Source organism: Xiphophorus couchianus, chromosome 6, assembly GCF_001444195.1.
Source record: "Xiphophorus couchianus chromosome 6, X_couchianus-1.0, whole genome shotgun sequence".
Lineage (NCBI taxonomy): Eukaryota > Metazoa > Chordata > Actinopteri > Cyprinodontiformes > Poeciliidae > Xiphophorus > Xiphophorus couchianus.
Window position 1 is genome coordinate 7,677,909 of NC_040233.1, and position 24,953 is coordinate 7,702,861.

The 24,953-nt window shown below is 41.1% G+C and overlaps 1 protein-coding gene across 1 annotated transcript; it reads left to right on the top strand.

The window, feature by feature from the left end:
• The first annotated feature begins 956 nt into the window (after nt 1-956).
• On the top strand, nt 957-24,395 carry lrrc24 (leucine rich repeat containing 24). The gene is made up of 5 exons (XM_028021817.1): nt 957-1,341; nt 16,617-16,811; nt 17,523-17,801; nt 18,055-18,223; nt 21,807-24,395. The coding sequence occupies exons 2-5, from the start codon at nt 16,650-16,652 to the stop codon at nt 23,051-23,053; spliced, it is 1,857 nt and encodes a 618-aa protein (XP_027877618.1). The 5' UTR covers nt 957-1,341; nt 16,617-16,649; the 3' UTR covers nt 23,054-24,395.
• Nucleotides 24,396-24,953: the final 558 nt, after the last annotated feature.

Genomic DNA, 24,953 nt, shown 5'->3' on the forward strand with positions numbered 1-24,953 from the left:
ACTTCCAGCAGTTTGATTTTCATTTCTATAGACTGAAGTCATTGTATAATACTGCTAATGTCCCTTGGGGTTAGCTGGAGGCATTTTGTCCTGGTTCTACTTGGATATGAAGAAACGTAAGGTAAAAATAAAAGTAAGAAAATCCCCCAGTCCTTAGGGTTGAAGTAATCCAGTTAAGATGTCGATAATGTAAATATAACTATAAAAACTGTCACTTTAAAAAGTAACACAAATTCAATCAGTGAATCTGTGTTTATTTCTTAAATACCTTTTCTCGCTGAGACTTAGTTACATCTTCTATCACTGGAAATTAAAGGCAATTAATTATTAAGGTCATAAATCACTCCATTGATTAAATTTTGACATAAGGGTGACTCTATAGTCTCTATTGTTCACTTATTTATGTTGTTGAAGCCTGATCCTAATGCTATGAAGCATTATATTTAGTATCTGGGTTAAGGTGTAGATTAAGTTTAGACTGAGGTTAGGAGTAGTTTTGTGTTCTGGTAACGTCAAGGTTTGGGGTTGTCTAATGGTGCGTTCACACCAAATGCGTTACGTCAAAAACGTGCCCAAAGCTTCAAGTTCAACGCGTGTCCACTTTGCTGCGTTCTTTTTTGTTTAGTGCATATTTCCACATGTTATTCATAGTTTTGATGCCTTCAGTGTGAATCTACAATGTCAATAGTCATGAAAATAAAGGAAACTCATTGAATTAAAAGGTGTGTCCAAACTTTTGGTCTGTACTGTGTGTATATATATATATATATATATATATATATATATATATATATATATATATATATATATACATACAGTATATATATCCCACTTCTTCATTAACTCCCTCCACCTCTTTATTTTCTGTTTTAATCAAGCTCAGAGATAAAGAGATGAAGGAGAGAGAGAGAGAGAGAGAGAAAGAGAGAGAAGGGGGCGGGAGTCCATTCAAGCACGGATAATTAGAAGAGCGGGTCATTATTGGTGGAGAGCATCCGGTGGAGGCAGGAAGAAAAAAAAAAGGAATCAAAAGCCGCATAACAATATCAGAGTCTGAGTGGAGCATCATCGGCGCTGACGTTCCAGTTTTATCCCCTCAGCGTCCGCTTCCAGCAGCCGGGCTGTAAGCCGCTGTTCAGACAGGCAGACAGGCAGCAGCGGCGGCGGAGAGGCTCTCCTTGGTGATTTCAAGTGGGGACGCAGCAGCTTTTATTCCTTTTCTCTCTTTTTTTAACCTCTCAGAGGATTGTGGTTTTTTTTTATTTTTTTTTTTTATCTCTCTCTCCCTCTTTTCAAGTCCTTGGAGCAAGTAGGGACTCCGCTGCGGAGCTCAAGTAAACGGTAGGTAGGTGTCTCTTGAATTGTGGGTAAAAAAAGAAAAAGAAAATGAAAAAGAAAACAAAAAACGGAAAAGGAAGCGTGCTTTTGAGGTACCAACACGGAGGGAGTTTTTTTTTTTTTTTTTAATTATTATTATTTTTCATTATTATTGTTATTAATTTATTTTTAAAAACATCGCGACCCTCGTTGACGCTGATGCGAGAGGAGAACGCCTCCCGGTTGGTGGACGCACGGCTGTCTGGGAGGAAACAAAAACAAAAACAGGCGAGTTGTTTTGTGTCGAGAGCAGGAACCGCGTGATTGACGCGACCGAAGTGAGATGATGTTTGTATTATTATTATTATTATTAATATTATTGTTGTTTAGATAAGAATCAGAACTGAACCGTTTGACCTCCTTTGTATGCATTTCGAGTCTTGCTAACTCACACGTGTGATCGCACCTAGTAATAATGTGTAGTTGCTGGAAGTAATGGATGAAGCATGAATGTGGAAGTTGATAACAAGACCAAACCTATAGAGTGTTGCTGCTCAAAATCAAGTCGATATTGATACGAGCTAATGTTTACTAATCAGTTGATATTTATTTGTATTCGTATGAATCCACTCTGAAAATGTAAACATGTATATATGGAAGCCAATGTTAGGAAATAAGTTATTTGTTTCAAAATGACTGGTGTCATAATGTATTGATACAATACCGACAGAGTTACAGGTTCTCTACTGTACCTAACGATGGACATTTGGTGATTTCTTTTCAGAAAATCCTCCATTTTTTTCTTCTAGTGTTTGTTGTAAAAAAAATAAATAAAAATTTGGCAAATTCTGAAGATCAATACATTAATCAAGTTTATTTGTATAGTTAATTTCAGCAACAACGCAGTTCAGAGTGCTTTACATCATAAAAAAAAAACACACAAAAATACAAAGTCATCAACAGTTGAAACATTATATAACTACTGGGAGCTCTAACAACTCCTTCAAAATAAACAGAACCAAAGTATTTATTTATTCCTGCTTTACTTTTCGGAGTTCGGGGCTTTTAAGGAACTTTTAAGTAACAATCCGTGACTTTATATTTTCCTGAAGGTATAAATATGACACGACAGCGAGGCCCATTTTCCTCTGGAATAGGGGCCATATATATCCTGCCACCACGCATAGTGAGTGGGATGGTGAGGAAGGTAAAACAATCTATAAAGCTCCCCGTGACAGAACCGCACCAAAACTGTAGAGTGTTGGGGTGGCAGAGTCGCTATAGCAGCCATTAGATATATAGAGAGTGGTTGTCTTTGCCTTCCTGTCCCACCTGAAAATGTAACGGTCACTTATCTTTACCAACTGGCGCTTTCTGTTCTTTGGTGACATGAGACGAAGACTGAAGGTTTAGGGAGATTTGACGTGAAACAAAATATGGGTACACCGAAAAGGAACCTAGGTACAGTTAGGCATGGAAGAGGATCTGTGATGTTGTGGGCCTGTTTCTCATCTTGAAACAGCTTAAAAGGCAAGGAGGATTTTAAATTGAAACATCAGTGGAACTGAACCGCTGAAACTGAAAATATGACCGAACCAAACTTCTGCAGGCCTAGCGGGTCAACTCTGTCCTTAGAAGTTCATAAAAGACCCACTGAAGATCATTGGGCAAATTGAACAAAGACACCCCCATGGTCCTCATCACCCATAGACTTCGCTCTTATAGAAAACCTTTATGGTAAGCTGCGGAGGGCATTGAGTGAAAAATGCTACAGTAGAAGGTTCAATTATTGTCCAACGGGGGTAAAAAAAAAAAAAAAAAGGGGGATTCTATTGAGTTGTTGCATCAGTCATCATGTTACAAACATTATCTTCTCAATGTAAGTTTGTTTTATGCTCTAATTAAAAAGATTGGCGTTTTCTCAAACATTTTTGCAACAAATGACGATATTTTTACGACCGCTGAGACCCCAAAAGGGTGCCAATATATTTATGGGTGTTTCTCCCTCCACCCCCTTTCTAAGAGAAATCGTACATATTTCTCAGAGAAATATGTACGATTTCTCGAGGTATGACAACTCGACTGGCAGATTTTTAAGAGAATCTTACATATGTAGATGGGGGGCAGTGGGCAACAAGGAGACACGAGCTTTGAAGGACAACTACTCCAACTGAGGGCACCTAATTGTTTTTGTAAGCAGACCAAATTAGCTGCTCGCACAATACAAAAAGCCTACAAAGTTACACAAAATGTATCTTCTGTTAGTTTGTGTTCAGGGCCTCACACCCTCTCTGACCATCACAGATTCTGGCTTATTGCAGCAGGGCTGTTGTCTACAGCAGCGTTTGGTCCGGTGAAGTTATTAAACCCAACACCTTGACAATTGGGGTAATCTCATGTTCCGTCCGTCAGGATTTGCTGTCAGGCGCGCTTATTACTCTTATTACTGTAAAGGTCCGGTGAGTGGTTGGTTGGAAAGGCTCGGGGAATGAGTCAGAAGTTAACACCCGCCGTTTGATCTTACGGTCGCACCGCAGACGCAAGTCAAGTCTGGCTGATCTCAAAACGTGCTCCGCAACCGCATCCGACTGCAACGTGAAAAGTGACGCTGTTGTCATTGGCTGAAGGATGCTTAAGTCGCTCTCTGCTGAGCGCAGCACACTCTCCATAGGAATCTGGCAGAAACATTGCAACGACGCCATGGGAGTTGCCAGGAGCGATGTGCTGTGATTAGGTTAGCAGTTGCTTACTGTTAAATATTACATGTCCCCCACAGGGAGGAGGACGGCTACGCATCCTCATCGCCGAGCCTCAGAATCGGGTGTTTCTCCCCCCCTCCAACCCTCATGTCAAGAGTTGTAAATGCACAGCTCTGCGGTTAATTACTATTCTGCACGGGGGACGCTGTGTGGAGCCAAGCAGCGGGCCACTAGATAGGACCTCGTTTGTTTAACTCTAAGGGTTGTGGGGTGGGGGTTGTGTTTTGTGTCTTGGGATCTGTCTTGCACCGATGGATCCGTATGGACAAGTTGACTCCTTGGGCCTGCGGAGCTTTTTAATTTTTCATCGGCTTCCGCCTGCCAGACAATGATAACTGAAATCTCTCCACGGGCCGTTATTGTATTGTCGCCTCGGTTCCGGTCCCGACCGTGGGCGGATGATTGTAAATACAAGCTGAAATGAGAGATGTATGGAAAAACACACAAACAAACCAAACAAGTTGAGCAAAAATAAATAAATAAATACATTTTTCACAGCTTCATCATCCCGTCTATATGTGTGGCTGTACACATAACCCCAATATAGGCTCAGTGCCTTGGCGTAATTTGACATCCATCACTTGGAGTCGGCCGATGCTGCCACTTCCATGGCAACAATGAAACATAATTTCTGAGGATTCATTGACTCTTGCAGACACCATTACACAGCCAATATTGCAGAAATGCAATACAGTGGGGTTGATAAGTAATCATTATAGAGGCAATATTCCAATTTCTTCTTTTTTTTTGTTTGGGACACACGTTTTATCTTTCACTTTTATTGATGTTTCATCTCAACTGCCTTAAAGGAAAGAAAAAAAAGGAAATAAGCAATTTTCTCATTTTCTCCAGATTCATCCATCTGGAACATAGGAGAGAGGGAGAAAAAAGTTTAATATAAACAGAGCAGAATGGAAGATGTTTCCACAAATATCCAAATAGTGGATCTGAGTGGAAGAGGAACGTGGCTGTTGTTTCCGCATCCATCTTCCAACTTGTCGGATCTCGTTCGTTCCTTCGCGCTGCAAAATCCCCAGCTTTTCAGTGAGCAGCCAGTCGCACGTGATCGCCGTATGCAAATGGATGAGTGACTTTGTGGAAGGAAAGGGCTGTGAAAATGGGGCAAAAAAAAGTTTAAACAAAACCGCCTTCTCGTTTTTGATCACAGTCAGTCCAGTAACCGAGAAACTTTTAAAAACCCTCTCTGATGGGTTCTGACGGCGTTCGCATCCGCTCGGATCAACTCTTCCGACCACCGCCCGGCTTGTGCGACCACGACAGTTGAGACGCCGGAGGAAGTGACACAACAGATCACGAGGAAACGCGACTTTGACAGATGTGCCCTCTGGAAAAGGGGAGAGGAACAGGAAATCGTGGACAGCCGCTGCCAAAAAACATTTATTACTAGGCTGAATGGTGGCTTCCAAAAGCACTCACTACCGTTGGAAGAAATCTCACAGTTGCAGTTTTATCATGTTACAACCACAAACTTCAATCGATTTTTATCTGATAATACAGTACTGAGTGGTTTATAACTACCGTATTTTCCGCACAACAAGGCGCACCTAAAATCCTGTGCGCCTTATATATGGACTAACATTGAGCCACAACAGGTCTCGCAACTACGGTAAGCAGCCGCCGACTTCATTTTCCCCCGTAGAAGAAGAAGCGCGCAGTGCACACTGGGTTTTGTGTAAAGACCCCAAAATGGCTCCTATTAAGAGACACGCTTACGACGCAGAGTTTAAGCTCAAGGCGATCAGTGACGCAGTAGAACATGGGAATAGAGCAGCAGCGAGAGAATTTAACATGAACCAATCAATGGTGCGGAAGTGGATATATATTGTGATCGCACTGACATTTGATTTACCGTAACAGTATCAGACTGTTTTTTACGTGTTTATTGAATCGAGGAAACGTTCCCCTCCACTATATGTTACACCTTGCTGTTGTTAAAAGATAAACTGTGTCACGAAAATACCACGTCACTGACTTTACCTCGGGGAAAATAATAAAACAGATGTTTATTCATTTTGGGAATGAACGGAGTTTTCAGAACGCTGGTTTGTAATCTATTAATAAAGTTTGACTGACCTATCTGACTATTTTGTTGACATTCCCTTTAGCGCAGCTCCACCTAATGGATGCATAACGTAACCCCAGCCTCTACTGTAGCGTCTGTTCTATGCGCCTTATAATGCGGTGCGCCTTATATATGAAAAAAGTTTTAAAATAGGCCATTCATGGAAGGTGCGCCTTATAATGTGGTGCGCCTTATAGTGCAGAAAATACAATACATAGTGAGGAGGGAAAGCATATATGGTTTTCAAATTTTTTACAACATACAATCTGAACATTGTGTCATGTATTTGTATTCAGCTCCCGGCAAACTGACAAAAAGGTGCATGAGAGGAGCTGCATAGATCCAAAGCTCAGGTGGGAGAGATTCAACCATTGGTGGTGCAACTAAAACTCTGTCTTTAACCTTAAAAGGCCCAAGTTTCAAATCTCCGCCTGGATGTTTTTGCTTATCTTAATTGTACGCAGTTCTTTAAATGTCCTGTGAGTAAATATATATTTGCCCACTTATTGATAACAGCTGGAGCTTTCAATGTCTAGCAAGTTATTTTCGCAATTTACCCTCCATTGAAAGACCGCCACTCAGATGAATTTCGCTCCCTGCTGCGGCGGGGGTGAAATTACCTTAATAACCCGATATTGGCTGGAAAGCGAAACGTCTCCCCCTTTCAGAAACCGTTGGAATTTTTTGCAGATAGCGCAAAATGTGGCAGAATTACGGTACTGCAAATTTGTCTTTGTTCAGTCTGGAAGGGTTAATGGAAGAAAGTGTCAAGAAGTTCACTTTTGTCACAAGCCACGTAAAAGACACAACAAATAAGTGGAAGAAGGCGCTCTGGTCAGATGAGACTAAAGTTGAACTTTTTTTTATTGTACATGTAAAACACCATGTGTGGCAGAACACAGCATCCCCATGGTGAAACGTGGTGGTGGCAGCATCATGATGTGGGAATGCTTTTCTCCAGCAGAGGCAAGGGAATCTGGTCAGAGTCAATGAGAAGACGGATGGAGCTAAATATTAAACATTCCTGCGAGAAAACCTGTTGGAGGCTGCACATTGTTAAAGATAACATGTAAATGTGTCTTTATGCTAACCACATTTTCTATTCTTTTGGATTTCTCCGCCAAAAATAAGGCAATTGACATTTGCTTGTTTGGCACCACTCATACACATTGCATTTCAGTGTACTTTGCAGAAAACGATGGAAAAAACAACTACATTAGTACAAGAAATACAAAAATATTGGAAAGTGTCAAATAAGAAATAAACAATAAAATGCATATTTAAGGGCTCTAAATAGTTAAGACCTGACAGACAACTCTGAACTGAAATGTATTTAGACTTGGGATCATTAGAGTTTAATTCAAAAATATATATTTTTAGAAAGCAGCTGTCCAACGATTTAGAAGCTGGTCTAATATATTGGCGCTCTGGGAGCAACATTTGGAAAAAGCTTTAGCTGCCTGATTGAATTTATGCAGAGACCGGTAAAGACTATCTGCGTTACAATCAGTGCTGTCAGTTACCAAAAAAAAAAAAAAAAAAAATCAAAGAAAAATGTACAAAGAATTCCAGTAGATATACTAACCTAAAAACCTTCAAAGACCAATTGGAATCTATGTGCTGATGAAACTTAGCGGCATTTTTGATGTATGGTTAATGTATTCACTGCAAAAGTGTGCCACGTGCTCAGTTATGCAAGTTAAAACCAGAGCAAACTGCGTCACGCATCAGATTTTGGAAAAACAGTGCTACTTGTCTTATAGAGTTAGAATAAAAAAACCCACTGTTTGCTGAAATTTGGTACCATTCGGGAGATGAAAAAGAAAAGATTTCCTTTGGCGATGTCAGTAAAAGGGAAAGTTGTTCATCAACTGAGTGAAATTTTACTAAGTACTCTGATCAAATAAATGGTCTAAAACTGTGTTTAAAACCCTGTTGGTCTTTTGGAGATGTAGAATACCAAAACAAGTGATCTCTTTATTGCTCTTTTGACTAGCAGATGCTAACAGAGAGGATGCGATCTTTATTTAGCCGCAGCTTCTACTGTAGCATGAAGTGGTTTTCGGATAAGCCAGGGTGTCGTAGATATTTTGGACATTACTGGTACTTCACTGTGTTGTCTCTAAAGCACCAAAACTAGTCCACATGAGTACCACGGTGAGGGAATTCACACAAGTGCCACTCAGATGTCTCAGTAATCCCATAATGTTACTTAATATCATGCTACACTATGCACACTTTTTGTGCTACTGTACATTTCCTGATTGTTTCCCAATTACTTCTACTAGCAATTATCTGACCATGGACACTCAAAGACTCTGGACAGAACATTTGAATTTTATCCATAGGTGTTTAGGGGGAAAGAAGGGATAACAACAACCCTGGACAAAGGAAATCCTGTATAGATGCTTGACACACTATACAACACAAGGGTACTTCAGAAAGGACACACACATACTCCATGGACGTAACAGGGCACATTAATACCCTTGCTACATACCAGTTCCCACACACCAAAGTACATGGAGAGATACTAAACAGTGTCACTGCTTCATAGCCTACATTTTGCTCGTATCAATTGAACTATATACCAGATTTAAGTTGTCACAAATTGCTTTTTTTCCCCAAATTTCCCCATCTATAAATATAAAGATCTTTTCAACAAAACTATACATTTTCTAATACTGTGTGATTATGGTTGTGTCTTTTTGGCTTCTGTGTATCTTTTCTTTGTGGTGGAATTGATTTCTCAGTGCATAGCATCCCCGCCTGCTCCTTTCCTTAAAAAGCGCTCACTCTTCACACTTTCTTTGCCTTGAAGTTGCTCTTGTCTTTGAGCTGTTGTCAAACTGCATCACGCAGATGACCGTTTTTAGGATTTATTAGGAAACATAATGCCCCGAGCAGACGCGAGCAATTCCATTTGAAGATAAATACCTTATGATCGCTTCTATCGTATTAGCATGATTGTGGCCCTTCGTAACAAGAACGTCACGAGGCACTGAGGGATTTGTTTTATAGTCGGACATTTAGGGAGCAGCAATTTCATCGATTGTGTTCTCTTATTAAGTGTCCTCATTAGTATAATTTTTTTGTATTGTTCTAATTTCATCTTGATCGTTGTATCCGTCTTTGAGAGCGATGCGAGTGTTGTCGGTGCGCTCGCGCTTTCTTGTTCGAAAGTCATGCATTTTTCAAAGAGCTTTTGCAACGTTGCTTCTGTTTCATCAAGCAGATAAAGCACTGGATTTAGAAGAAAGGACGCACAGAGGCTTAAATGAGATTTCAAATCTCTTTTTAAGCTCTGAGCAATCACAGTGTGATGTTACAATCACCCCTGTCTGAGCAGCGAGTGCAGAAAAATAAATCTTCCATGGAAAATGGACATTGATTGCGCTGCCATGCGGCTTGCCATTGTGCCTGTCGCTAACAATTATCAGACTCAAATCAAATGGACCCCGATTAAAGCACTGAAACTTGTTGAGAGAGCAAGGAGACAAAACATGCTTGTTAAGTCTGTTTTTTTTCCCCCCAGGTATTGTTACAGGAACAGTGCCGCTGCTTGACGCAGTTTAGAGTCTTCTACAAGTTTTTTCTGCTGTATAACCCTCTGATGCCAAAATTGGTATTTTACTACACGCTAATCCTGCCAAATCCTGAATTCGCCTTCTGTTGTGCAATGGAAGAGCTGTGCACTGTGAAAAACTAATTGCTCTCTCAAACATTTCTAGTTGAATCGCTCAGATCATTAATAAGATGTACTGTAGATATCAGATGACGACAACCAGAGCAAAGGTGATGGGTTTTTTTGAGTGGAAAAAAAAAAGATTTACAACTTAACCTGACCCCAAATGTGAAAAAGCATTTGAGCTTTTAATTGGAATATCTGTTTGTGGCGCAAACCTGAAGCGTTTGGGATAACTGGCATAGCTAGCAAGGAATTTTTACCCACTCTTCTCGTTTTACTTCTTTAGAGTGTCTTTGACAGTAACTAAGGTCAGATAACATTTCAGTTATGTCAGATGTAAGTCTAGAGTTTGAGTAGGCCACTCCAATTTTTTTGTTCATTCTCTAGCTGGATTTGCTAGTGTGAGGCTAAGGCTCATGAATGGACTAAAGTTATCCCTAATAATTTTCAGCAAGAAAGCTAACTGCATGGCTCCAACAATACCACATGTCCCCCAGGAGGGTCAAAGTAACCCCACTAGATGTAATGTTCCACTTTCAACATCTTATTTCCTCAAAAGTCTTGGGGGCTATGATTTCTTTTCTTTGTAATTGTTTGCAGACTGATAGATAATAATGACTTGGTACATTATCTGTCGTTGGATTTCTTTCACACCAGGCACGATGGGCTGCTTTTGGATCGCTTAGCCTACTTCATATTGTCAAGTGATTTCTTGATTTTACAGGTCACAGGGTAATTAATCCAAAGTGTGGCTTGTGATATTGAACTCGGTTCTTCAAAAACATGTGGCTAATCACAGTTAATTTATGACTTAACAAGGGGATGGCACCGTTTGTAGCACTATTTCTTTGCAGTAAAAAGGTCTCAGGTCTTTCTCCAAGGAGTTTGCTCTCCTGATGCATTTGTGGGTTCTCACCAGATACTCCAGCTTCCTCGTACAGTCAAACATGACTGTTACGTCTATTGAATGCCTTTTATCATATTTTCTGTCCTGTGTTGCTCTGTGATTGATTAGCAACCGGTCCAATGGCAACTGGGCACCACCCCACGATGCAGGACAGCTACTTTTTATAATATTTTCCAAACTGTCAGGTTTTTTTTGGTCTTAATTAATGAAGTTATCAATTGAGTAGTTACTTGGGGTGTCTTTGTATACAATTACAAATGGGTTTGATGTCCTCAAATGTTTAAGTGGGGCAAAACAGAAGGAATCTTTAAGAGGGCAATTGCTTTTTCATAGCACTTTAGGTCCAAAATGGAAAAATGTGTCCTTTGTTCAGTAAAGATAAGTTATAAGATCATTAAATGTTTACATAAAAAGTGTTGAAAATGTGTGTATGCAAAGTGATACTATTCAGGAACATCATATGGTCAGTGCATTAGGGATGAGATGCTTTGAGAAATTTGTAAAATGACATGGCAATAAATCCACACAAATGACTAAATCATAAGTCAAAAGAAACAAGTTCTGGTATGTATTTAGAAAACAATAATTATCAGCACCTATTAAATTGTGAGCAATTTGAAATATGGAAATTTAATGTGTACCATTTGTTTTATTGCGCATCAGAATTTCATCTTTCATTGCTTTTGCCTCAATAAATTTAGCGTCGGCTAACAGGAGTAGCCGCATCTATTTGTCAGGACCGAGCATCGTGAGAACTTGTATAAAGCTAACATTCATAAAGTTTTTTTTTTTCTGAGCACAAGAGGGAGACGGATGGAGGGTTTTTAGTCTAAACGTTCCACTGGGAGCAGCGGCGGAGTGCTGCTGCTGCTGCTGCTCAGAGGGTGATTCTGCTAGAGGCAGTCTGACAAACAAGGTGAACACACACACACACGCGCTATTAGAGAGAAAAAAAAATCCACTCATTTACTCTGTTTCTCTTCAACATAGACATTCGCAAATGCCAACCGACCTTCCCCTCCCCGTCAGCTTTCATGTTGAAAATCGATGGCTGCAGAAGCCAAGAAGGACAGGGCAGTTGTGGAAAAATAAAGAAATCAATGCAGACTTATTAACTGAGCAGAGCTTCCTTTACTATACTGACACGGAAAAAAAAGAAAAACGTGTGGGCGCGTGTGTTTGACTCGTAGGTGAATGATGATGGTGCTGCTGGTTTTAGACACGAACCTTGAGCGTGTGTGTGTGTGTGTGTGTGTGTCCCCTGGATGTAGGTGGTCGGCGTTTGTGCACAACTGCTACTTTGTAGGCGTGTCATGCATGCGCATGAGCGCGAGAGCGCGTGCGCGGTTTTGCGCACCGAGACAATCTCTCAAAGTCGGTGTGTTATTCTTGGGTTAGTGCCGCGCAGTCGGGTTAGTGGCTTGGCCTCGGTCTATTTGTGGACAAAAGAATGCTCTAAGACAAATGATTTAGCACCTGCCAGTCAGAGAAGAAGGATGGGAGATGAGAAAAGGCAGAGGTCAGAGACTCAGGAAGGGAAAATGATCTTTCAGAGAATTGAAAGGGAAAAATAGAGCAGAAAGGGAGCAAAGAGATGACGTTGGGGTGGAGGGAGGGGGGTGGAATAAAATCCTGGAGTGAAAAAGAATTTAGCAATTTAGCTGTGGGTCATCAGATAGCTCGAGTGCTTGAGAGAAATTTTCCGTGGGAAATGACAGCCTCTATCTCTGCAGAGTTGTTTGCCTAACAGCGGCTCGCGGGAGCCCGGGCTGGCCTTCGGGCCCTGTGAACAGACCTTCCCTCATCACAGGAGTTACCATAACAACAGATGAGGTCGACCTGTACGGGTGGCAGCGCAGGGATGTGAACTTTGTTTCAGCCTCCAGCTCTTCAGCTGTCTGCATCGCTTCCGACACACCGACACCCACCTTTTCCTGGATAACAATCATCACTGAAAGACGCGGGAGCATGTTTTTTTTTTCCTGAGTAATGTTTGGCCGAGAGTGAGGCTGTGATTGCTCAGAGGAGAACGGTTTGTTTGGAGTGAGAAAATAAAACGCCATATCGAGAATAAGAGTGCCAAATGTAATCTTTGGAAATACCTGAAAAAACAAACCCTGGAGTGAAGTGTTTGCAGAAGCATTTCGGGACTCAGGGTGATGGATGTAAATTTTGACGGGCGCGCGCCTTGATTTGATTTCCTTTTGGCATTCGCTGACTGACATCTGGCATCGCAGACCCTTTGCAGCTGCTCGCGTTTGACAGCCTGATCTGTGTACACAACATTAAGCTTTAATCATCCAATTTACACATTTTAAACTCAACCGGCAACAGCGATTTATTGCTGACCTGGTTCGTTCTCCAGTAAACAAAGCACCCGCCTTCTATGAAACCGTCGTTGGCGCCTGGAGCGGCTTAGCTAACAAGCATCTGATTGTGCAGATTAAGGCGTGTTCCACGGAGGACTACTCAGCTTCAAATGAACAAATTGACCTCCCAGTAAAATTCTAAAAGTGGGTCAAGAATAGATACTTGGTGCTTTATCTGAAACATCTGGACCCATTTTGCGCTGGCGAATAACTGCGGGCAGCGTTGTTTAAAGAGAGTCTCCGTTTTCGTTTGCCGATCCTGGTCACGCTGTCAGTCCTGCTATCATCCCATCAGGCTGTCATCGCACTTTTTATCATGAAAGGGATTGTCAATCAGGGGGCTTTTCTTTTTCCTCTAATGAAGGAGCGGAGAAGAGACGTTCTGTTTTCTCTAAATGGCAGGGTGTCATTTGCGTTTAAGTCGGGAGCCAGACATCTGTTATGTGCAACTTTTTACAATCCCTTGCGACACCGTTTCCTTTTTTTTTTTTCACATTACCGTTACAAATTGTGCCGTTCTGTTTCACTGGATTTGTGACACAAGGTATTCATTTTTTTATTTTAAAATGCCGTAAAGTGTTTACTGGCCGGCTTCCTGAAGTCAAAACTTTGAGATCCGCTACCATGTTCGCCATTCAAACTCAAGCCAGCATCCCTGTCCTTGCCGAAGAAAGGCAGCATGGACTTCAGCATGATGTTGCCATCACCATGCTTCAACACGTGCACTAATATTTTTCTGCTAAAAGAGTCGCTGCGTCTTCTGGTCTCATCTGATCAGAGAACCTCCTCCATGTTATCTTTGTCTCCTAAATTACTTTGCAAAATAGACTTTTAATACGTTTAACAATGACTTTCTTCTTGTCCCTTCTCAATAAAAGCTGTAGCTAGTGAACCCGTCAAAAGGGTATCACAGCTGACAAAACAGGCATCTCTTTGCCCCTTCTTTCCCAGTCTATCAGATGAGGTGGAGTACATGGGGAACCTATTTTTCCAAAGTTTAGCTGATTGGATCAAAGTGGACTTCGTTACAAGTTGAAAGCTTGCGATACTGTTTTATAACCCAACGCTAATTCACGCATTCTACCTTATCTGAATGCTGTGGTCCTTGGACTCCGTGTGTCATGAAGCGGTGTGGTGAAGGGTGGTGAGGCAGATGCAGCGGAGGCAGGTATGATGAATATGGTGTTTTAATTACGGAAAGCCAGTCAAAACAACGAACAGCAGGCACAAGGAAACACTGACGACGAACTGACTAGACATAGACGAGGACCCGACGAGGAACAAGGAACACAGGTGGAGTTAAATACACGGGAGGGTAATCACAGAGTCGAGACACACCTGGGAACAATCAAGGGGAGGACAGGACAACGAAGAGACTTAACGACACAGAAAACTCTAAATAAACAAGGAAAAACACAGATCATGACACCGTGATTCTTATTGTTCACTAATATTTCCTAACAAGAACCACTGGTTCTCTGAATTTAGTTCTTGGGAAACGTCTGAAAACTAAGATTTATTTAGCAGCGTCAGGCTAACGGCGGGATAATACCAGTGCGCACACTAGAGTATAGATTTATGGCCTGACCCAGACCCAACATTCAGCCCACGTTGGGCCAAAATTATTTGCTTGATGGTTCGAATAGGCTTGTGCTTCTGCGTTTAATAAGCTTACGCAATGCATACAGCACAGAAAAAACTAAAGGCAAGCACACTGCACAATAAACGCATGTGCAGAAACACCCTGCTCCGCTCCTATCAATCACATCACAAATGATTTGCACTTGATTCACCCTATGGTTACAACAAGCAACTACATAGAACATATAAAACGTTCTGGTGTACCTCAGCTGCAAAGGCATTGCAGCTGAGGGCAGATGGGTGCTTTGCTCTTTCCTTCAAACCCAAGTCAAACTTATTTAGACAATGCCGCACTGTAAGAAGCAATAATATTACAGACCAGCACCTTGCTCGCCAGTCAATTTTCATGTCCTCGGTCGCTAACAATGGAACACATGCTTTCTCTCTCCATGCTGGAGAAGAGACATGGCACCCCCCCCCCCCCTTTTGTTATTAAGTGAGCCACCAGTGACAGAAGAGCTTATGTAGGTCACATTGTATTAATCTGGCTGGCTATTCTCGCAAATGTGCTCCAAATCAAATGTGACACATTAAAATTCAGTTCATTGGTGATTGGCTCAATAATGCCGTACGGCTGCACTGGGAATTACTTCTCGGCCACTAAGACTAAGACCTCCGACTTGCTTTTATGCTTAGGCATTACATTACTGGTCTGGATTAAAGCATTACAAATGGGACATGCTTATATCAATCTGACAGAGCAGCTCAGGCACTAAATATTAATAAGTGGCCATTTATAAAAGGCGCAGGGCCTTTTTTTCACTTGACTTGAACAAGGTCTGTGGATATCCCTGTAATTAATAAAGCAGGATATCAAGTGATCTAGAGTTGGCCATGAACTTGTGAGCCATCTGGGCAACTCAGCGGCCTTAAACAAACCAGAAATTCTGCATGTAAGACAAGCTTAACAGGATTAGAAGACGCCGCTTGGGCGCACATAAATCATTTATGATAATATGAGAGTTTAGATCGGAGCGGGGAGACGTGTGCAACTCAGCCGGAAGAAACTTCTTCCACCCTCCATCGGTGCAGCAGCATCACCAGCGCAGTGTGACATTTTCAACTTGTATTATATCTCCAGCAGCGCTGTACCTTCATGCTGTCTGCAGCCGAGGAACGACTGCATATGCTGCCAGGCTGCGTGTTATTGGGGAGGGAGTATATGAGGCCGTTTTGATGTGAGCAGTCAGACAGAACAATAAACTCCTTCCAGGCAGTATAGGAATAAAAAAAAAAAAAAGAAAAAGAAAGCAGTGCACGGATGAGTTGCTCAGTGATGAGTTCGTATCAAAGGGATGCATCGCCGCGAGGTGCGCCACGCGGCCAACCCTGATGGTCATGATCAGATCATTAGAGCTGTTTACCTCGTGGGATTTGCTTCGAGGTGGTGAAGGTGGCTTCGGAGATTACGGAGCTCAACTGCACGTCCTCTCTTCCCTCGCTTCACGTACATACGAATGTGCTGGGAAGACGCAGACGGAGCTGCTGAAAGATTGGGTTTGTATACGAGTTAAAAAGAACAGAGAGAGGTCCTTGAGGCAACCTGCACATCTTTTATCGCATCTTTAATTTATTGAAGCCTATAATAGAAGCTGCTGCAATTCCACTGAATAGACACAGCTGAATAGTAATCAGCCGGGGGATGAGGAGACATGCTTAACTTCTCTTACCTCTTTTTTTCTTTTTCTAAATCCACCCTTGCTATTTGACAATCATCCCCTTATTCAAAACATCTACAGCCCTAGATATTGTCTGTTATGAGAGTGTATTGCAGCATCGGACCAAAAGGTTTGTTCTTGTGCCACTGAGGTGGGTCTGTGATTGTTGCTTGCCTTTTGTCTTCCCTACTTAGGATTTGTCTCTGAAGGGGCGTTGTGCCACTGCCATGACTCTCCTGTGGTTCTCCGGACTCACCCTGATCATCTCGGCCCTCATCCCTCTTCGGTCCCTGGGTTGCCCCTATGGATGTCGTTGCTACAGCCTTACAGTGGAGTGCGGATCGCTGGGGATCAAGGAAATCCCACAGGGTGCTCCCTCCATCACGGAGGTCAGTTGGCCAACTGGTTAAAAGTTAGAGACTCTAGCCATGCGTAGAGGTGGTTTTCAGGTGCCTTCCTACTGTATCCCTTCATATCACCCTGAAGTGATTGTGATTAATCAATTCATTGTGACCCTCTTTGACGCAAGCCTGAGGGAGGGACTGCACCGGCGTCTGCATAATTATTCATCCTTCCTCAGAAAGTGACTCTCGCACACCCACTGATCGTCTGTTAAGAAGATGTTTAACATTACACTGTCTTTTCCTACAGGGTTCAGACCCTCCAACATTACCGCAGCTCATGAATATTGATGAAAAGCAAGTCTCGCATAAATTGTTCCATTAACCTCAATCAGCAGGTCTATCTCGTCGATCATAGCTCACCTCGACACACGACAAAGTCGCATTAGCAATCAGGCGGGGTGCCCGTGGATTGTGGATTAAAACTTGCAAAGCACTTCTCATGAAGACCAAATCAATCAAGTGTTTCTGCAGATCCCTGCAATGTTTAACAAAAGGAACAACAAAAACCGGAGAAGTGCCACTACATCGGTTTATTGTCCTGATCCTTGACTAGCTCATTCCCTTTGGTATTTGTCAATATTCTTGTGAAACTCTGCAAAGCACAGGAAAATACAGCACCTTGCAAAACTGCTTACTCTGCTGACCTTTGCACATCTTGATCACTCGTTTTCTTTATCTCTGTCCTGCTTTATAAAGACGATCTTCCTCCAGGACAACGCCATAGTACAGATTCGTCTTCAGGATCTGAATCGCCTGAGAAGCCTCCATTATTTGTACCTCCAGAACAACAGCATCTCAGCGCTGGAACCTGGGGCCTTTCTCAACCAGGGCCAGCTGCTGGAGTTGGCTCTCAACGGAAATCTCATCCACCTGGTCACCCCGGACATGTTCCGGGGTCTGGAGCACCTCCGTATCCTCTACCTTGCCGGCAACCAGATCACTCGCATCCAAGACCACACCTTCAGGGGATTGCAGGTTCGGTCAAATTATTAGGAAAGATAAAGATGTTTGAGTTTAGATGTCAACAAATTAAACTCAGGATGACCTTTTCTGGATAAAGTAGAATAACATCTACAATAAATTGAGTCTGATATGTCTTGCTAATCTTTATCTTACTCCTACTGCGGTAAAGATTGACTCAGCTGCAGGTTTTACTACCTGTCGGCATTTGACAACCTTTTTCCATGCCTGTCTTTCTGTTTGCTTTATGTCTTTCTTCTATGTGCAGCGCCTGCAGGAACTGCACCTGCAGGAGAACAGCATAGAGTTGCTGGCCGAGCACGCTCTGTCTGGCTTATCGTCTCTAGCTCTGCTGGACCTCAGCAGGAATCATCTCCGCACTTTGGGAGCCTCATTCCTCAAACCCCTCGTCAGCCTGCAAGTCCTCCGTATCACAGGTTAAATCATACTGTATTTTATATTACTGTCATGCAGTCCTGTAAATTCTAAACTCCCCTGAATCATTAAAATATATTTTATGTCAGAATATTAAAGAATTAACACCACATTTCGCAAAGCACTGAGAGTTGCTCCTGATCTTTTTATATGAAGAAATACTCCGGTTAACGAAAATTAAAAGCCCTTCAAATTTTTGCATATTAAAGAAATTTTAATATGCAAACTTTTAAAACCAAAGTCTTGCTTTTAAAAACAGTACTTCAAGACACCATCGTAGAGTGCTTAATGGCAAAATATCCAATTAAAGGAAGGTTGGTGTAGAGGCCAATTAGGAAGCCAGTACATCTCAACCAGCTTTGGGACTTCTTCTCGTACCTTTTGTAAAGGCCGACCATTTCTGCAACTTTCTCAAACCAGCGCTGCGACATTCACTCATACTTCTAGCAGTAATTGGTCAGCTGTGCACAGGTGACACAGGAGTGTGGGACTGAACTACTCTACTTCATTTAGGTCCCGACACATTTTATGTTTTCCAGCATGTGACAGTTGGGATTTTATTGTACCTTAATGTGTGGTTTTCAGTCCGACAGTTTTGATTTACGATATGACTGGTTGTCTTGTATTTGCAACCAAATGAACCCAGTTTTGATATTAGTCAAGTATTTTCAGGACTCATGGGAAATATTGAAATAAAAATGCCCAAATGTTGAATATAATTCGAAACAGCTGTGTGTTCTTGTAGACGTTATATCACTATTTCCATTTTCTTGGGTTCTCTTACCTGTATTGGCCATTTGACTCTTCTAAAATATGACTGGTTATATACTCTGATCAAATCAAAATGACTCAGCAACCTTGTTCCGGAAGACATTTTTACTGGCGTAATACAACCCTATTTCTTGAGCACTGACTTTCACTAGAATACAGAAAAGTACTTTAAAATGACGAAGGGATGAAATGACATTAATCCTACATTGTGCTCCGCATCATTTAAGTAGTAAATTGCTAAAAAAAAAAAATAATTTTAGTCCAATGCATGATTTTTTTTACAGGAAAAGAATAGAGTTTGGCAGTTTCCTGTGGAAAGGCCTCTTAAAGCCTAAAGCAGTGGCAGTTTTTGATCAGGGCCATATGGCTCCCCACTCTGGGTGTCCCTTGGGGGCGGCACAAAATGGCTGTATTTCAGTTTGCACCCAGAATAACTTTTAGATTGCCAACTCACTTGTTCTGTGAATGAGGTGTGAGAGCTACACTGTGTTGTTCACTATTTTAGTACTCCAATTATACAGTTGCTGTGAAATGTTTCCGACATTAAGAACAGCAAGACTGGATTCGATCATGTCTAGTTCAAAATCTAAGGTCTAGTCCGAACTTTACTGTTTCACATTAAATAGGGATTTTTTTTAAAAAACGGTTCTGGAAACGATTAGAGTTTGAAAAAGGAGAATCTCTGAGGGGCGCCATTCATGCCAAACCCCCAGCTGTGCGCAAGTTCTCTTTGACGTGCTTAAGACTGCGTGTGTTCTCGTCTGACGAAAAAAATCCAACTTCTCGTGTTCATCTCATCCTACCTTAAACATGTCATGATGCGTTAGGTTGCGTCTCGCATGTGGGAATTTCTAGATTTTCATATTTGCTCTTTGCATTACTTACAAATACAAAAAAACATTAAAAATTCATCTTACAAAGTTATTTCTGTCAGACAGGAACGTCTTTTTCCAGTATTTTCGAGTGAGATATAATAAACAAACATGTATAAAATATATATGTGTTTTGATAGTACCCTCAAATTACAGGTGATTTAATTCTCAATGGTATCTGTATAATATGTAATGGAGGTGTTACACTGTGATTGCAGATTGTTGAGTAAACTGTCTGGCTAGCCTTCTGTTATCCAGGATTTGTAGATTTGATGCAGTGTTTTAATAACTAGGACCAAGTAAAGAAGTCTCAAAATGAATTTGTGTCAAAAAGATGGACCGTCTCCAAATATCCCTGGTGAAAGTGTCGGCGAGGGAAATCTAGTATTTCAGAATAAAAAAATGTGCACTTTTGCCAAGTGCTTGTGTGCACTTGGTTTGCTATGCTATAAACTGTCAGGCAAAAATCCTACAGGCTCTCATTTTTGGATTAGGGAAATGGTATTATGTTCCAATGCAGCTTTCTTCAAACCACACACCCCACAGAACAGGAGAGAAGAGCAGAGTCAAGTGCTTCAGCATGCTCTCTAAAATAAATTATGGACAAAATAGCTTTAAATAAAAAAAAAAGGTTGGATGTGTGTTTCAGCAAACTCAAAAAAAACATTTAGGTTAAAACAAGTCGGTTTAAAGTTATTTTGCTGACCTACTTCTAGGTAAAGTATTGAATTATCCAATACTAATGAAATAAAAGTAGCTGGTATGTGGTAGAAAAGGACCCAAGTGCATGTCAAACTAAACACAGGGAATGAACTGAAGATGAAAAAACAAACAAATCTAAACAAACAAGAAAATGATCAAAACATAAATATAATTCTAAACAATTGAGAACATTTCTGCCAACAACCATCTACAATAACCCTTTGAAGAATTTGAATTAGTATGAGTCACAACAACTTTTAATTTCCCTCTGGGATCCAAGTATTTGTAAATTTAACTGAATTGAAATTGAAAATATATTAATTTTATAGAATTTTGCTTTTAAAAATTATTAAATCAAAATCAAAATAACCTCATTATGTCTTGATAACAATTACCAGACATTATAAATGCTATCAGACAATTATAATGGTGTGGCATGTTGAAACCGTGTAGATGTTAAAAATAGCAAGAATTAGCTTGTGCCATCTACTTACCAGGTAATATGCTAATGTTGCTTCCATTAAGTAATTTAGTTCTGCAGTGTCATTAATTAGTGTCAGTAACACAGCCGACTGTCATTAGCATTACTAAACATGATGTTATTGCATAATGCAGAATCCTGTGATTCTTTTGTTTTGACTTAGACTGACTTTATTGTCATTTTGCATGCACAGGGTGTATACAGAACGAAATTTCGTTGCATACGGCTCAGGACAATGTTTTGAGGTTCCAATGTTGTGAGGTTACTCCAGAATAAAATAAAGTACAGTATAAAATATGAATATAAATATGAATATAAAATATAAAGTGCAGGACTGACAGTAAAATGAAAGTTACTTAGCTATGTACATGTGCAAGGTATGAAGTGGAGACCAGTTTTTGAGTGCAGTCCAGTTAAGATAAGAAGTCTGATTAGACCAAATGGTAGCGTGTGAAGAATGATGAGGCTCCTTCAAGTTTTCTCTCTAATCCAACAAATTGGGTCACAATGTTTGATGTGATATTTGATGAAAACTACCCAATATCTGTTTTAATATCATGAACCTGTAACTTGGGTTGAGGAAATAATGAAGCGAGTTTATTTGTACTTTCAGTCATCTGGATGCATTGTGATCAAATTCAAGAACGTCAAGAAATTAAGGATTAATATTGGTAAATTTATCATTTAGAAGTCCAAACATGACTTCAAAACCACTCTTTGTGTAATTTGCAATTTTGTCCTCCTGTCCCGTTATTTCAGAGAACCCGTGGCGATGTGATTGCGCTCTCGGGTGGCTAAGAACATGGATTGGCGAAGATGGACAGCGTTTGCTAAGTTCGGCAGAACAGCGTCGCTTGATGTGTGCAGAACCCCCTCGTCTTTCCCACCTTAGCCTGGCAGAGGTTGCTCCGAACAGTCTGGTGTGTATTCCGCCTGTGGTACAGCTGGAGCCCAACCACCTGACTGTGCGACTCGGCGAGAGCCTCCGTGTGTCCTGCCAGGCCTCTGGATACCCACAGCCTCAGGTGACGTGGAAAAAAGCTTCCCATGGCAAGGCCCAGTTATCACCTCGAGGTCTTTTTCAAGAGCTGGGACCCAACGGGGAGTTGTTCCGGCCAGGGCCGGGCGGAGTGGTGACAGCCCTGCCGAGCACCGGGGGGATCAAGGTGGGAGGCGCTGAAGGAATCCAGGGACTCGTGCGAGGGGCCGAGGAGGGCGGTGAAAGAGATAGCTTTGATCCGGACATGGGCAGCGGCATGCTGTTCCTCAGTAATGTGACTGTAGCACATGCCGGGCGCTATGAATGTGAGGCCTGGAACCCGGGTGGAGTGGCGAGGGTTACATTTCACCTGGCTGTCAACATGTCTTCTTCCTCGTACTCATCCCAGCTCTGGCCTCGTTTGAACACACACTCCTACGTTTCGTCGTCGTCCAGCTCCTTCTATCAGCCAGAAGTTCTGGATGTTAGCCAGGAGCCCCTGTTTGAGCAGGACAGCATGGACTTCAGCGCTCTGGGTCCAGCCACACAGACCGCCATCGCTATTGGGATCTCCCTGCTGGCTCTCACTGCTGTTCTTCTCCTGATTATGATTTACACTCGTCACCAGCAGTATCAAAAAGAGGACAATGGCTCCTACTGCACCAGCAAAGAGGAGAGCATCCTTTACGTGAATGACTACTCTGACGGACCGACAACCTTTGCTCAACTGGAGGAGTACCGCGATGATCACGGCCATGAGATGTATGTCCTCAACCGAACCAAGCCCGTCATGGGCTCCGCTTCATCCAGGTGTCCTATGATGAGCGGCTTTGTCCAGCAGAAGGGAATGAAAGAAGCTCTCCTGGAACACGAAATGGTCCAGACACTGACTAGATCGGGGGGACTGGGGTTTCGCAGAAACCTGACTGAAGGTGGCGAGGGCCCGCTAACGGCAGATCCAGAAGAACTGCTTCTCAGCCAGAGCCTTCTGTTTGGATCTCAAGTTGCCTATGAGATCCACTGCTGAAGCATCTTTAATGGGTGAAAGTAAATGTCAAAGAACTTAAAGACATTACCAATCATCTTATAAGAAATGAAAGCATCAGATTATTATCTGTCCTTTGACAAAGAAGAGACACTCAGATAGTGATTGCAGAGGGAGAACTGGATTGCTTCCAGCTTTCCAAATACCTGCTTCTAATTGATTGTGTGACAAAATGATGTGCTCGATGACTGGACAGAGGGAATTACAGAGAAAATAACAACTGACCAATGGTTTCAGTCTCCAAATAAACCCTTTAAGGATAATTACAAGTGACTGACTTCACCAGAAGTCTATATTGCAGTTATACTAAATCCCCCCCCAAACTGTGCAGTGTATGGTTGTAACAATTGTCAATGGATGGTAATGAATATTTTCTATAAATGTTTTTCTTTGTTTTATTTTAAATGTTTTGTCCCCAGGTATGTCGAAGTTAATTTCGTGTGAAGTAGAGCTGTTTCATTAGAATTAGATCAACAACAATCATCATCAGTATGTGGCCAGAGGGGATTCAAAGGGTCCAACAAATATTGCAAAAGTCAGAGTTCTCAACGTTTGCAGGCTTTTATCTTTTGAACATGTCTTGTGTTTTCTTCGTTTATGCCATTAACCCCAAAACAGGAGTTTGATCTGGAATATTATTTGGAGGTACTCGGGTGTAAAACACAACAAAATATGTGGATATCACACAACAAAACCAAAGACAATATTTTATACAAAAAAAAAAAAAACCCAACAACACAAGAATAAAAGCCTCTTGCAACAAAACAATTAATAGGAACCGTGGGTCAATTTGCACATTCGATGACTTCAAGTAGCTTTCCCTGATCTTCAGTCACATTTCAGCAGACGTAAGTACGTCAAGCAGAAGCAAAGCCCAAAATCGTAAAAAATGTGGGATTACATTTAGCTACATGTGAGCTTATAGGCTATGATTATTTGTCTAGATTGTCTAATTCATGTTGACTGGTTAATCGTGGCACATTCAAATTAATTTGTTTTCAGATAGAAACACAGGTAGAGAATCTGAAAAAAAGTATTTGTTCCCTTTAAGATTTGTCCTGGTTTAGCTTTCTTTCCCCTCCACACACATAAATGTCTAACCCAAACCAACCTAGCCATTCGTGAAAATTAATGATCTAATTGTGATCAGCCACATGTTTTTCTTTTTTTCCCTCAGTGGAATTTAGACCAAAATACCTAAAAGAAAACTAAAACATCAACCTAGACAAAAATGTCTTTGTTTTGACAACTTGACATTAACCAAGAAATCATGATCTGACATAAATTTGTTATAAAAGTATTACTGATTAAACTTTAAAAATGATGTAGCTTTATGTTATTAAGGCTAAAGTTTAATCAGTAATGCTTTTATATTAAATTTATGTCAGATCATGATTTCTTGGTTAATGCCAAGTTGTCATAAAGACATTTTGAATAATGTCAGCTTTGTATTAAAAATGTCATGATTTACCGAATTATACTTTATGACAACAGTCATAAATATTCATGAAGACTTACTCAAGTTTATGACGGTGTCATGACAGTCTTATTCACAACCCGTCAAATAAAGTGCTACCAGAATTTCACTGAACAAACTCAACAATAGAGACATTTGTAGAAAATACAATAAAACACATTATGTATTTATTTTATGTTAATATTTTTATTATTATTATTTATACAAAAAAAATGTAATGCTTACAATTTTTGTTGTGCTTTTCAATGTTTTCATTGCTTTTGATGTTGTGCACATCAAAGACACTTTGACTAAAATTGTGTTAAAAAACAACAACTTACCCTGCTAACACCAGACTGTGACAACTAACAGAATGTGAATATTGTACAGTAAGTTTCCTATTTGTATACATTAAAATGTCCCAAA

Coding starts and splice junctions, on each gene's coding strand:
- lrrc24 (XM_028021817.1), top strand. CDS start 16,650: ATGACTCTCCTGTGGTTCTCCGGACTCACCCTGATCATCTCGGCCCTC. Junction 16,812..17,522: donor GTGCTCCCTCCATCACGGAG/GTCAGTTGGCCA, acceptor TGCTTTATAAAG/ACGATCTTCCTCCAGGACAA. Junction 17,802..18,054: donor ACACCTTCAGGGGATTGCAG/GTTCGGTCAAAT, acceptor TTCTATGTGCAG/CGCCTGCAGGAACTGCACCT.